Raw genomic sequence first — 15,280 nt, 5'->3', positions numbered from 1 at the left:
CTGTCCTCTCTTTCTCTCTCTCTTGTTTACCTCTCTGTCCTCTCTCTCTTGTTTACCTCTCTGTCCTCTCTCTCTCTCTTGTCTACCTCTCTGTTCTCTCTCTCGTCTACCTCTCTGTCCTCTTTCTCGTCTACCTCTCTGTCCTCTCTCTCTCTCTCTCTCTCTCTCTCGTCTACCTCTCTGTCCTCTTTCTTTCTCTCTCTCTCTCTCTCTCTCTCTCGTCTACCTCTCTGTCCTCTCTCTCTCGTCTACCTCTCTGTCCTCTCTCTCTCTCTCGTCTACCTCTCTGTCCTCTCTCTCTCTCTCTCTCTCTCTCTCTCTCTCGTCTACCTCTCTGTCCTCTCTCTCTCTCCCCTATCTCTCTCTCTCTCCCCTCTCTCTCCCCTCTCTCCCCTCTCTCTCTCTCTCTCCCCTCTCTCACTCTCCCCTCTCTCTCTCCCCTCTCTCTCTCTCTCTCTCTCATACCTCTCTGTCCCCCTCGCGTGCGCTCTCTCTCTCTCTCTCTCTCTCTCTCTCTCGTCTACCTCTCTGTCCTCTCTCTCTCTCTCTCTCTCTCTCTTCTACCTCTCTGTCCTCTCTCTCTCTCTCTCTCGTCTACCTCTCTGTCCTCTCTCTCTGTTCTCTCTCTCTCTCTCTGTTCTCTCTCTCTCTCTCTGTTCTCTCTCTCTCTCTGTTCTCTCTCTCTCTCTGTTCTCTCTCTCTCTCTGTTCTCTCTCTCTCTCTGTTCTCTCTCTCTCTCTGTTCTCTCTCTCTCTCTGTTCTCTCTCTCTCTCTGTTCTCTCTCTCTCTCTCTGTTCTCTCTCTCTCTCTCTGTTCTCTCTCTCTGTTCTCTCTCTCTCTCTCTCTGTTCTCTCTCTCTCTCTCTCTCTCTCTCTCTATCTGTTCTCTCTCTCTCTCTCTCTCTCTGTTCTCTCTCTCTCTCTCTCTCTCTGTTCTCTCTCTCTCTCTCTCTCTCTGTTCTCTCTCTCTGTTCTCTCTCTCTCTGTTCTCTCTCTCTCTGTTCTCTCTCTCTCTCTCTCTCTCTCTGTTCTCTCTCTCTCTCTCTCTCTGTCCTCTCTCTCTCTCTCTCTCTCTCTCTCTGTTCTCTCTCTCTCTCTCTCTCTCTCTCTGTCCTCTCTCTCTCTCTCTCTCTCTCTCTCTCTCTGTCCTCTCTCTCTCTCTCTGTCCTCTCTCTCTCTCTGTCCTCTCTCTCTCTCTGTCCTCTCTGTCCTCTCTCTCTGTTCTCTCCCTTGTCTACCTCTCTGTTCTCTCTCTCTCCCTTGTCTACCTCTCTGTTCTCTCTCTCTCCCTTGTCTACCTCTCTGTCCTCTCTCTCTCCCTTGTCTACCTCTCTGTCCTCTCTCTCTCTCCCTTGTCTACCTCTCTGTCCTCTCTCTCTCTCCCTTGTCTACCTCTCTGTCCTCTCTCTCTCTCCCTTGTCTACCTCTCTGTCCTCTCTCTCTCTCTCCCTTGTCTACCTCTCTGTCCTCTCTCTCTCTCTCCCTTGTCTACCTCTCTGTCCTCTCTCTCTCTCTCCCTTGTCTACCTCTCTGTCCTCTCTCTCTCTCCCTTGTCTACCTCTCTGTCCTCTCTCTCTCTCTCCCTTGTCTACCTCTCTGTCCTCTCTCTCTCTCTCTCTCTCTCTCTCCCTTGTCTACCTCTCTGTCCTCTCTCTCTCTCTACCTTGTCTACCTCTCTGTCCTCTCTCTCTCTCTCTCTCTCTCTCTCTCTCCCTTGTCTACCTCTCTGTCCTCTCTCTCTCTCTCTCTCTCTCTCCCTTGTCTACCTCTCTGTCCTCTCTCTCTCTCCCTTGTCTACCTCTCTGTCCTCTCTCTCTCTCCCTTGTCTACCTCTCTGTCCTCTCTCTCTCCCCCTTGTCTACCTCTCTGTCCTCTCTCTCTCCCCCTTGTCTACCTCTCTGTCCTCTCTCTATATCTCCTGTCTCTCTCTCTCCTTTCTCTATATCTCCTGTCTCTCTCTCTCCTTTACACAGTGTGTCAGGCTGTATCTGAGTGCCAGCTTAGGCTCAGTGTGTCAGGGCTGTATCTGCAGTGAGTGCCAGCTTATGCTCAGTGTGTCAGGCTGTATCTGCAGTGAGTGCCAGCTTATGCTCAGTGTGTCAGGCTGTATCTGAGTGCCAGCTTATGCTCAGTGTGTCAGGCTGTATCTGCAGTGAGTGCCAGCTTATGCTCAGTGTGTCAGGCTGTATCTGAGTGCCAGCTTATGCTCAGTGTGTCAGGCTGTATCTGCAGTGAGTGCCAGCTTATGCTCAGTGTGCCAGGGCTGTATCTGCATTGAGTGTCAGCTTATGCTCAGTGTGTCCTTTTATCCCATGTAAATCATTGCCCCCCCCCCCCCTTATATCCAACCCCTTGACTTTTCTAGATAAAAAGAACTATAAGCAACTGCTCGGAACCCTGGATTACTCCTTCCTATGTGCATATGCTGTGGGCATGTACCTCAGGTAACTACACTTGGTTCTTATGTGTAATTGGGCATATGTCTACTGTCTATATTTATGTGTGTGTTATTGTGTGTCTGTATGTGTTTCACTCTGTATATTTGTGACTGTCTATGTATGTGTGTGACTGTGTGTGTCACTGTGTATGTGTGTGACTGTGTATGTGTGTCACTGTAACTGTGTATGTGTGTGACTGTGTCTGTATGTCTGTCACTGTGTATGTCTGTGACTGCGTCTGTATGTCTGTGACTGCGTATTTGTGTCACTCTGACGCTATGTGTGTGTTATTGTGTTTCTTTATGTGTGTCACTCTGTATGTGTGTCACTGTGTCTAAATGTGTGTGACTGTATATGTATGTGACTGTATATGTATGTGACTGTGTATGTGGGTGACTGTATGTGTGTCGCTGTATATGTGTGTGACTGTGTAGGTGTGTGATTGTGTCTGTATGTGTGTCACTCTGTATGTGTGTGACTGCGTATGTGTCACTGTGTCTGTATGTGTGTGACTGTATATGTGTGTGACTGCGTCTGTATGTGTGTCACTGAGTATGTGTGTGACTGTGTATGTGGGTGACTGTATGTGTGTCGCTGTATATGTGTGTGACTGTGTAGGTGTGTGATTGTGTCTGTATGTGTGTCACTCTGTATGTGTGTGACTGCGTATGTGTCACTGTGTCTGTATGTGTGTGACTGTATATGTGTGTGACTGTGTATGTGTCTGTATGTGTGTCACTGTGTATGTGTGACTGCGTCTGTATGTGTGTCACTGAGTATGTGTGTGACTGTGTATGTGTGTCACTGTGACTGTATGTGTGTGTTATTGTGTGTCTGTGTGTCACTGTGTCTGTATCTGTGTCACTGACTGTATGTGTGTTTCTCTTGTAAGATGTATCGAGTTCACGGATTCATCCTTACTTGTGGGATATTCTCCTCCCATACAGGAAGTGGCAGAGAGAGCACCCACAGCAGAGCTGCCTATATAGCTCCCCCTTAGCTCCCCCCCCCCCCCCCAGTCATTCTCTCTGCCTGCTTAACTGCTAGGAAGGGCAAAGAGGAGTGTGGTGACAAAAATGTTAGGTTTTTATTTTCTCAAGCAAAAGTTTGTTATTTTTAAATGGTACCGGTGTGTACTATTTACTCTCTGGCAGAAAAGAGATGAAGATTTCTGCAAGGAGGATGATGATCTTAGCACTTTGTAACTAAGATCCACTGCTGTTCTTACAAGGGCTGAAGAGTACAGGAAAACTTCAGTTGGGGGAACAGTTTGCAGGCTAAGCATGAGGTATGTTTAGTCTATATTTCTTTCATGTAATTAGCAAGAGTCCATGAGCTAGTGACATATGGGATATACATTCCTACCAGGAGGGGCAAAGTTTCCCAAACCTTAAAATGCCTATAAATACACCCCTCACCACACCCACAATTCAGTTTTACAAACTTTGCCTCCCGTGGAGGTGGTGAAGTAAGTTTGTGCTTAAGATTCTTCGTTGATATGCGCTCCGCAGCAGGTTGAAGCCTGGTTTTCCTCTCAGAGTGCAGTGAATGTCAGAGGGATGTGAAGAGAGTATTGCCTATTGCATATGAGGTATGTTTAGTCTATATTTTTTCTAGACAGACTGTGTTAATTCTAGAAAAGGCTGGCAATATCCCCATGAGGGAAGGGTAAGCTCTATTCAGACACTTGGATAGGAATTTCAGCTTGCATGAAGGGCTCATTAGTTACTGGTGACACTGTTTGGTAAAAACATTTTGTTTATTCAGTGAATGATGCAATTATAAAGTTTTTTTTGAAGGGACTAAAGGGTTCATTATGGCTTGTTTTAGTTTTTTTTTAACCCACATGGTTAATTTAGAGACACTCTAGTGTTTGTCTGTTAGGCCTCAAAACATTGAGTGAGGTGGGAGGGGCCTATTTTCGCACCTCAGTTGTGCATTTTACTTTCCTCAAAGACATCTAACTGCTTCTCCAGAAGTTTCTGCTGTGTTTGAGGGCTGTAAAAAGAAGTTTTTTCCCCCACAAATCGTTCTGAAGGGCAGGTAGGAGCCACAGCAGAGCTGTGGCAAGGTGCTGAAAGTCTTTTTTACTGGTTTTGATGTTTTTTCAATCCGGTTTTGCCATTAAGGGGTTAATTGTTTATTTGCATAGCTGTGCAAAGTTACTAAGGCTATATGATACTACTGTAAAAATTTTGTTAAGTCTACTGCTTTTTTACACTGTTTTGCAGAATTTGTGCAGCTTTTTTTCTCTTAAAGGCACAGTACCGTTTTATTTCTAAGTGTTATTTACTTTGATTACAGTGTTTTTCAAGCTTGCTTGTTACATTACTAGCCTGTTTAACATGTCTGACACCAAGGAAAATCCTTGTTCAATATGTTTGGAAGCCATTGTGGTACCCCCTCTTAGAATTGCTCAAACAGTGGAATGGGGATTATGCAGATTTGTCTCCTCAACTGCATCTGGACCAGGAGACCAGAGATTCTCTTCTCTGGTGGTTGTCTCAGGACCACCTGTCTCAGGGAATGTGTTTCAGCAGGCCAGAGTGGCTCATTGTAACGACAGATACCAGCCTGCTAGGCTGGGATGCAGTCTGGAACTCCCTGAAAGCACAGGGCTTATGGTCTTGGGAGGAATCTCTTCTCCCGATAAATATTCTAGAACTGAGAGCGATATTCAATGCGCTTCAGGCGTGGCCTCAGCTTGCTGCGGCCAAATTCATCAGGTTTCAGTCGGACAACATCACGACTGTAGCTTATATCAATCATCAAGGAGGAACAAGGAGTTCTCTAGCGATGATGGAGGTAACCAAAATAATCCGATGGGCAGAGGATCACTCTTGCCATCTCTCAGCAATCCACATCCCAGGAGTAGAGAACTGGGAGGCGGATTTCCGAAGTCGTTAGACTTTTCATCTGGGAGAGTGGGAACTCCATCCGGAGGTATTTGCCCAGCTGATTCAGCTATGGGGCACACCAGAATTGGATCTGATGGCGTCCCGTCAGAATGCCAAACTTTCTCGTTACGGGTCCAGGTCCCGGGATCCCAAGGCGGTACTGATAGATGCTCTAGCAGTGCCTTGGTCCTTCAATCTGGCCTATGTATTTCCTCTCCTTCTATGTCTGGTTGCCAGAATAAAGCAGGAGAGAGCTTTGATGATTCTGATAGCACCTGCGTGGCCACGCAGGACTTGGTATGCAGACCTAGTGGACATGTCCTCGGTTCTACCATGGACTCTGCCAATGAGGCAGGACCTTCTAATCCAAGGTCTGTTCACGCATCCAAATCTAATTTCTCTGCGTCTGACTGCTTGGAGATTGAACTATAGATAGATCTATCAAAGCGTGGTTTCTCTGAGTCGGTCATTGATACCCTGTATCAGGCTAGAAAGCCTGTCACCAGGAAGATCTATCATAAGATTTGGCGCAAATATCTTTATTGGTGTGAATCCAAAGGTTACTCGTGGAGTAAGATTAGGATTCCTAGAATATTGTCTTTTCTCCAAGAAGGTTTGGATAAGGGATTATCAGCTAGTTCCTTATAAGGACAAATATCTGCTTTGTCTATTCTTCTACACAAACGTCTGGCAGATGTCCCAGACATTCGAGCATTTAGTCAGGCTTTGGTCAGAATCAAGCCTGTATTTAAACCTGTTGCTCCGCCATGGCGCCTACATTTAGTTCTTAAAGTTCTTCAAGGGGTTCCGTTTGAACCTATGCATTCCATGGATATTAAGCTTCTATCTTGGAAAGTTTTGATTTTAGTAGCTATCTCTTCGGCTCGAAGAGTTTCTGAGCTATCTGCTTTACAGTGTGATTTCCCCTTATCTTATTTTCCATGCAGATAAGGTGGTTTTGCGTACCAAACCTGGGTTTCTTATAAGAATATCAATCAAGAGATTGTTGTTCCTTCACTGTGTCCTAATCCTTCTTCAAAGAAGGAACGTCTGTTGCACAATCTTGATGTGGTTCGTGCTTTAAAGTTCTACTTACAAGCAACTAAAGATTTCCGTCAATTGTTTGTTGTTTATTCTGGTAAGAGGAGAGGTCAGAAGGCTACGGCTACCTCTCTTTCCTTTTGGCTGAAAAGCATCATCCGTTTGGCTTATGAGACTGCTGGCCAACAGTCTCCTGAAAGAATTACTGCTCATTCTACTAGAGCTGTGGCTTCCACATGGGCTTTTAAAAATGAGGCTTCTGTTGAACAGATTTGTAAGGCGGCGACTTGGTCTTCGCTTCATACTTTTTCCAAATTTTACAAATTTGATACTTTTGCTTCTTTGGAGGCTATTTTTGGGAGAAAGGTTCTACAAGCAGTGGTGCCTTCCGTTTAAGGTCCCTGTCTTGTCCCTCCCTTCATCCGTGTCCTAAAGCTTTGGTATTGGTATCCCACAAGTAAGGATGAATCCGTGGATTCGATACATCTTACTAGAGAAAACATAATTTATGCTTACCTGATAAATTTATTTCTCTTGTGATGTATCGAGTCCACGGCCCGCCCTGTTTAAGACAGGCATATATATTTTTATTTTTAAACTGTCACCACTGCACCATATAGTTTCTCCTTTTTCTTCCTAGCCTTCGGTTGAATGACTGGGGGGTGGAGCTAAGGGGGGAGCTATATAGACAGCTCTGCTGTGGGTGCTCTCTCTGCCACTTCCTGTAGGGGAGGAGAATATCCCACAAGTAAGGATGAATCCGTGGACTCGATACATCACAAGAGAAATAAATTTATCAGGTAAGCATAAATTATGTTTTTTGTGTGTCTTTGTGTATCACTGTTTGTGACTGTCTATGTTTGTGACTGTGTATGTGTGTGACTGCGTATGTGTGTCACTGTGTCTGTATGTGTGTCACTGAGTATGTGTGTGACTGTGTATGTGTGTCACTGTGACTGTATGTGTGTGTTATTGTGTGTCTTTATATGGGTCACTGTGTCTGTATCTGTGTCACTGACTGTATGTGTGTCTTTGTGTATCACTGTTTATCACTCTGTATGTGTGTGACTGTGTATGTGTGTGACTGTGTGTATGCATGTGACTGTGTATGACTGTGTATGTGTTTTACTGTGTCTGTATGTGTGTGACTGTATGTATGTGAGTGTGTCTGTGTGTGACTGTGTATGTATGTGACTGTGTCTGTGTGTGACTGTGTCTGTGTGTGACTGTGTATCTGTGTGTGACTCTGTATCTGTGTGTGACTCTGTATCTGTGTGTGACTCTGTATCTGTGTGTGACTCTGTATCTGTGTGTGACTCTGTATCTGTGTGTGACTCTGTATCTGTGTGTGACTCTGTATCTGTGTGTGACTCTGTATCTGTGTGTGACTCTGTATCTGTGTGTCACTCTGTATCTGTGTGTCACTCTGTATCTGTGTGTGACTCTGTATGTGTGTCACTCTGTATGTGTGTCACTGTCTGTATGTGTGTCACTGTCTGTATGTGTGTCACTGTCTGTGTTTGACTGGGTATGTGTGTGACTGTGTATGTGTGTCACTGTGACTGTATGTGTGTGTTATTGTGTGTCTTTATATGGGTCACTGTGTCTGTATCTGTGTCACTGACTGTATGTGTGTCTTTGTGTATCACTGTTTATTACTCTGTATGTGTGTGTCTGTGTGTCACTGTGTCACTGTGTCTGTGTGTCACTGTGTCTGTGTGTCACTGTGTCTGTGTGTCACTGTGTCTGTGTGTCACTCTGTATGTGTGTGACTGTGTATGTGTGTCACTGTGACTGTATGTGTGTGTTATTGTGTGTCTCTGTGTGTCACTGTTTATCACTCTGTACGTGTGTTACTGTATGTGTGTGACTGTGTATGACTGTGTATGTGTGTCACTGTTTCTGTTTGTGACTGTGTATGTGTCACTGTGTCTGTATGTGTGTGACTGTCTGTATGTATGTGACTGTGTATGTTTGTTACTGTATGTGTGACTGTCTCTATGTATGTGACTGTGTATGTTTGTTACTGTGTATGTGTTTCACTCTGTATGTGTGTGACTGTGTATTTGTGTGACTGTGTGTCACTGTGTCTGTATGTGTGTGACTGTGTGTCACTGTGTCTGTATGTGTGACTGTGTATGTGTGTGACTGTGTGTCACTGTGTCTGTATGTGTCTGACTGTGTATTTGTGTCACTGTGTATGTGACTCTGTCTGTATGTGTGTGTTATTGTATGTCTTTATGTGTGTCACTGTGTCTGTATGTGTGGGACTGTGTATGTGTTTCACTGTGTCTGTATGTGTGTCACTGTGTATGTGTGGGACTGTGTATGTGTTTCACTGTGTCTGTATGTGTGTATTATTGTGTGTTACTGTGTATGTGTATGACTGTATGTGTGTCACTGTGTCTGTATGTGACTGTATCTGTATGTGACTCTGTGTGTCACTGTGTCTGTATGTGTGTCACTGTATGTATGTGACTGTATGTGTATGACTCTGTATGTGTGTGACACTGAATGTGTGACTCTGTATGTGTGACTGTATGTATGTGACTGTATGTGTATGACTCTGTATGTGTTTCACTCTGTATGTGTGTGACTGTGTCTGTATGTGTGTGACTGTGTATGTGTGCCACTGTGTCTGTATGTGTGTGACTGTGTATGTGTGCCACTGTGTCTGTATGTGTGTGACTGTGTATGTGTGTCACTGTGTCTGTATGTATGTGTGTGACTGTGTATGTGTGTGACTGTGTGTGTCACTGTGTCTGTATGTATGTGTGTGACTGTGTATTTGTGTCACTGTGTCTGTGACTGTGTCTGTATGTGTGTGTTATTGTGTGTCTTTATGTGTGTCACTGTGCCTGTATGTGTGTGACTGTGTATGTGTATTACTGTGTCTGTATGTGTGTGACTGTGTGTGTCATTGTGTCTGTATGTATGTGTGTGCTTGTGTCTGTATGTGTGTGACTGTGTATTTGTGTCACTGTGTATGTGTGTCACTGTGTCTGTATGTATGTGTGTGACTGTGTATGTGTGTGACTGTGTGTGTCACTGTGTCTGTATGTATGTGTGTGACTGTGTATTTGTGTCACTGTGTCTGTGACTGTGTCTGTATGTGTGTGTTATTGTGTGTCTTTATGTGTGTCACTGTGCCTGTATGTGTGTGACTGTGTATGTGTATTACTGTGACTGTGTGTGTCATTGTGTCTGTATGTATGTGTGTGCTTGTGTCTGTATGTGTGTGACTGTGTATTTGTGTCACTGTGTCTTTGTGTCACTGTGTATTTGTGTCACTGTGTCTGTATGTGACTGTGTCTGTATGTGTGTGTCTTTGTGTGTCACTGTGTCTGTATGTGTGTGACTGTGTATGTGTGTGACTGTGTATGTGTTTCACTGTGTATGTATGTGTGTGACTGTGTCTGTATGTGTGTGACTGTGTATGTGTGCCACTGTGTCTGTATGTGTGTGACTGTGTATGTGTGCCACTGTGTCTGTATGTGTGTGACTGTGTATGTGTGTCACTGTGTCTGTATGTATGTGTGTGACTGTGTATGTGTGTGACTGTGTGTGTCACTGTGTCTGTATGTATGTGTGTGACTGTGTATTTGTGTCACTGTGTCTGTGACTGTGTCTGTATGTGTGTGTTATTGTGTGTCTTTATGTGTGTCACTGTGCCTGTATGTGTGTGACTGTGTATGTGTTTCACTGTGTTTGTATGTGTGTGTTATTGTGTGTCTATGTGGGCCACTGTGCCTGTATGTGTGTGACTGTGTCTGTGTGTCACTGTCTGTGTGTCACTTTGTGTTTCACTGTGTCTGTATGTGTGTTATTGTGTGTCTTTGTGTGGGTCACTGTGTCTGTATGTGTGTGACTCTGTATGTGGGTCACTGTTTAACTGTGTCTGTATGTGTGTGACTGTGTATGTGTGTCACAGTGTCTGTATGTGTGCTTGTGTATGTGTCTCACTGTGTCTGTATGTCACTATGTCTGTATGTGTGTGACTGTATGTGTGTCACTGTGTCTGTATGTGTGTGACTGTATGTATGTGACTGTGTGTTACTGTGTATGACTGTGTATGTGTGTGACTGTATGTATGTGTCTGTGTGTGACTGTGTGTGTCACTGTGTCTGTGTGTGACTGTGTATGTGTGTCAAGGTCTGTATGTGTGTGACTGTGTATGTGTGTGACTGTGTATGTGTGTCACTGTGTCTGTATGTGTGTGACTGTGTATGTGTGTCACTGTGTCTGTATGTGACTGTGTCTATGTGTGTGTTATTGTGTGTCTTTGTGTGTCACTGTGTCTGTATGTGTGTGACTGTGTATGTGTGTGACTGTGTCTGTATGTGACTGTGTCTATGTGTGTGTTGTGTGTCTGTGTGTCACTGTGTCTGTATGTGTGTGACTGTGTATGTGTTTCACTGTGTCTGTATGTGTGTGACTGTGTATGTGTTTCACTGTGTCTGTATGTGTGTGACTTTGTATGTGTATGACTGTGTATGTGTTTCACTGTGTCTGTATGTGTGTGACTGTTTCACTGTGTCTGTATGTGTGTGTTATTGTGTGTCTTTATGTGGGTCACTGTGTCTGTATGTGTGTGACTGTGTATGTGTGTCACTGTTTCACTGTGTCTGTATGTGTGTGTTGTGTGTCTTTGTGTGTCACTGTGTCTGTATGTGTGTGTTATTGTGTGTCTTTATGTGTGTTACTGTGCATGCTACTTTGTGTATTTCTTTGCGTGCTATTTTGAATATGTATGTTACTGTGTGTGCTACTTTGTGTATGTGTTACTGTGTGTGCTACTTTGTGTATTTGTTACTGTGTGTGCTACTTTGTGTATGTTACTGTGTGTGCTACTTTGAGTATGTGTGTTACTGTGTGTGTGCTACTTTGTATGCATATTACTGTGTGTGCTACTTTGTGTATGTGTTACTGTGTGTGTTACTGTGTCTATGTGTGCTACTTTGTCTATGTGTGTTACTGTGAGTGTTACTCTGCATTTCTGTGTCTATTACATAAGCCCACCATACCCTCCTTACCTCTCTGTATCTGCCCTGCAGCGGGATGATAGGGGAACGCCTCCCCCTGCGGTATTTCCTCTCTTGCGGGATGATTGCCAGTGGGGTCTTTACAGCTCTCTTTGGCTTTGGATATTTCTACAACATTCACAACTTGTCATATTACATCATTATACAGGTAAGGCCACCATTAATGAGGTCTATACTTTAGCCTATGAGTGAGGTCTATACTTTAGCCTATAAGTGAGGTCTATACTTTAGCCTATGAGTGAGGTCTATACTTTAGCCTATGAGTGAGGTCTATACTTTAGCCTATGAGTGAGGTCTATACTTTAGCCTATGAGTGAGGTCTATACTTTAGCCTATGAGTGAGGTCTATACTTTAGCCTATGAGTGAGGTCTATACTTTAGCCTATGAGTGAGGTCTATACTTTAGCCTATGAGTAAGGTCTATACTTTAGCCTATGAGTGAGGTCTATACTTTAGCCTATTAGGGAGGTCTATACTTTAGCCTATTAGGGAGGTCTGTACTTTAGCCTATTAGGGAGGTCTATACTTTAGCCTATTAGGGAGGTCTATACTTTAGCCTATGAGGGAGGTCTATACTTTAGCCTATGAGTGAGGTCTATACTTTAGCCTATGAGTGAGGTCTATACTTTAGCCTATGAGTGAGGTCTATACTTTAGCCTATGAGTAAGGTCTATACTTTAGCCTATGAGTGAGGTCTATACTTTAGCCTATGAGTGAGGTCTATACTTTAGCCTATTAGGGAGGTCTATACGTTAGCCTATTAGGGAGGTCTATACTTTAGCCTATGAGTGAGGTCTATACTTTAGCCTATGAGTGAGGTCTATACTTTAGCCTATGAGTGAGGTCTATACTTTAGCCTATGAGTGAGGTCTATACTTTAGCCTATGAGTAAGGTCTATACTTTAGCCTATGAGTGAGGTCTATACTTTAGCCTATTAGGGAGGTCTGTACTTTAGCCTATTAGGGAGGTCTATACTTTAGCCTATTAGGGAGGTCTATACTTTAGCCTATAAGGGAGGTCTATACTTTAGCCTATTAGGGAGGTCTATACTTTAGCCTATAAGGGAGGTCTGTACTTTAGCCTATTAGGGAGGTCTATACTTTAGCCTATTAGGGAGGTCTATACTTTAGCCTATTAGGGAGATCTATACTTTAGTCTATGAGTGAGGTTTATACTTTGATCCATTAATGAGGTCTATACTTTAGACTATGAGTGAGGTCTATACTTTAGCCTATTAGGGAGGTCTATACTTTAGCCTATAAGGGAGGTCTGTACTTTAGCCTATTAGGGAGGTCTGTACTTTAGCCTATTAGGGAGGTCTATACGTTAGCCTATTAGGGAGGTCTATACTTTAGCCTATTAGGGAGGTCTATACTTTAGTCTATGAGTGAGGTCTATACTTTAGCCTATGAGTGAGGTCTATACTTTAGCCTATGACTGAGGACTATACTTTAGCCTATGAGTAAGGTCTATACTTTAGCCTATGAGTGAGGTCTATACTTTAGCCTATTAGGGAGGTCTATACTTTAGCCTATTAGGGAGGTCTGTACTTTAGCCTATTAGGGAGGTCTATACTTTAGCCTATGAGTGAGGTCTATACTTTAGCCTATGAGGGAGGTCTATACTTTAGCCTATGAGTGAGGTCTATACTTTAGCCTATGAGTAAGGTCTATACTTTAGCCTATGAGTGAGGTCTATACTTTAGCCTATTAGGGAGGTCTATACTTTAGCCTATTAGGGAGGTCTGTACTTTAGCCTATTAGGGAGGTCTATACTTTAGCCTATTAGGGAGGTCTATACTTTAGCCTATTAGGGAGGTCTATACTTTAGCCTATTAGGGAGGTCTATACTTTAGTCTATGAGTGAGGTCTATACTTTAGTCTATGAGTGAGGTCTATACTTTAGTCTATGAGTGAGGTCTATACTTTAGCCTATTAGGGAGGTCTATACTTTAGCCTATTAGGGAGGTCTATACTTTAGCCTATAAGGGAGGTCTATACTTTAGCCTATTAGGGAGGTCTATACTTTAGCCTATAAGGGAGGTCTGTACTTTAGCCTATTAGGGAGGTCTATACTTTAGCCTATTAGGGAGGTCTATACTTTAGCCTATTAGGGAGATCTATACTTTAGTCTATGAGTGAGGTTTATACTTTGATCCATTAATGAGGTCTATACTTTAGACTATGAGTGAGGTCTATACTTTAGCCTATTAGGGAGGTCTATACTTTAGCCTATAAGGGAGGTCTGTACTTTAGCCTATTAGGGAGGTCTGTACTTTAGCCTATTAGGGAGGTCTATACTTTAGCCTATTAGGGAGGTCTATACTTTAGCCTATTAGGGAGGTCTATACTTTAGCCTATTAGGGAGGTCTATACTTTAGTCTATGAGTGAGGTCTATACTTTAGCCTATGAGTGAGGTCTATACTTTAGCCTATGACTGAGGACTATACTTTAGCCTATTAGTGAGGTCTATACTTTAGTCTATGAGTGAGGTCTATACTTTGATCCATTAATGAGGTCTAAACCCTTTGGCTGCCAGAGAGGGTGGCATGGCATTGGTACAAATGAAAGGGACAGTGAATTATACACAACTGTATACACTTCCTGTAATTTGTCAGGTAACACAGCACAGGGCAAGTCTCAAGTTGCCTAACCTTATCTTATCATTTCTGCTAAATCCAAAAAAATAACACAAACACTGTGGTAACCCTGGTTCATTGCAGAACAGCACCCATCTGGCCCCATCTCATAATCTTGTCACTTATACACAGCTGGTCCCCATCTCATCATCTTGTCACTTATACCCAGCTGGTCCCCATCTCATCATTTTGTCACTTATACCCATCTGGTCCCCATCTCATCATATTGTCACTTATACCCATCTGGTCCCCATCTCATCATCTTGTCACTTATACCCATCTGGTCCCCATCTCATCATCTTGTCACTTATACCCATCTGGTCCCCATCTCATCATCTTGTCACTTATACCCATCTAGCCCCATCTCATCATCTTGTCACTTATACCCATCTGGTCCCCATCTCATCATCTTGTCACTTATACCCATCTGGTCCCCATCTCATCATCTTGTCACTTATACCCATCTAGCCCCATCTCATCATCTTGTCACTTATACCCAGCTGGTCCCCATCTCATCATCTTGTCACTTATACCCATCTAGCCCCATCTCATCATCTTGTCACTTATACCCATCTAGCCCCATCTCATCATCTTGTCACTTATACCCAGCTGGTCCCCATCTCATCATCTTGTCACTTATACCCAGCTGGTCCCCATCTCATCATCTTGTCACTTATACCCAGCTGGTCCCCATCTCATCATCTTGTCACTTATACCCAGCTGGTCCCCATCTCATCTTGTCACTTATACCCAGCTGGTCCCCATCTCATCATCTTGTCACTTATACCCATCTAGCCCCATCTCATCATCTTGTCACTAATACCCAGCTGGTCCCCATCTCATCATCTTGTCACTTATACCCATCTAGCCCCATCTCATCATCTTGTCACTTATACCCAGCTGGTCCCCATCTCATCATCTTGTCACTTATACCCATCTGGTCCCCATCTCATCATCTTGTCACTTATACCCAGCTGGTCCCCATCTCATCATCTTGTCACTTATACCCAGCTGGTCCCCATCTCATCATCTTCTCACTTATACCCAGCTGGTCTCCATCTCATCATCTTGTCACTTATACCCAGCTGGTCCCCATCTCATCATCTTGTCACTTATACCCAGCTGGTCCCCATCTCATCATCTTGTCACTTATACCCAACTGGTCCCCATCTCATCATCTTGTCACTTATACCCATCTAGCCCCATCTCATCATCTTGTCACT

General features: G+C 43.8%; 1 protein-coding gene across 1 annotated transcript in view; it reads left to right on the top strand.

Annotated features, from left to right (window-relative positions):
• SLC37A1 (solute carrier family 37 member 1) overlaps nucleotides 1-15,280 on the top strand; it is a 303,425-nt gene that overhangs the window by 48,587 nt on the left and 239,558 nt on the right. Inside the window, exons 6-7 of the mRNA XM_053705706.1 lie at nucleotides 2,365-2,443; nucleotides 11,430-11,565. Of these exons, the coding sequence (XP_053561681.1) occupies nucleotides 2,365-2,443; nucleotides 11,430-11,565 (215 nt within the window). The remainder of the gene's footprint in view (nucleotides 1-2,364; nucleotides 2,444-11,429; nucleotides 11,566-15,280) is intronic.

Source organism: Bombina bombina, chromosome 3 (assembly GCF_027579735.1).
Source record: "Bombina bombina isolate aBomBom1 chromosome 3, aBomBom1.pri, whole genome shotgun sequence".
NCBI classification, from domain to species: domain Eukaryota; kingdom Metazoa; phylum Chordata; class Amphibia; order Anura; family Bombinatoridae; genus Bombina; species Bombina bombina.
Note: the sequence above shows the minus strand (reverse complement) of the source record. Positions and strands in the feature narration are given on the sequence as shown.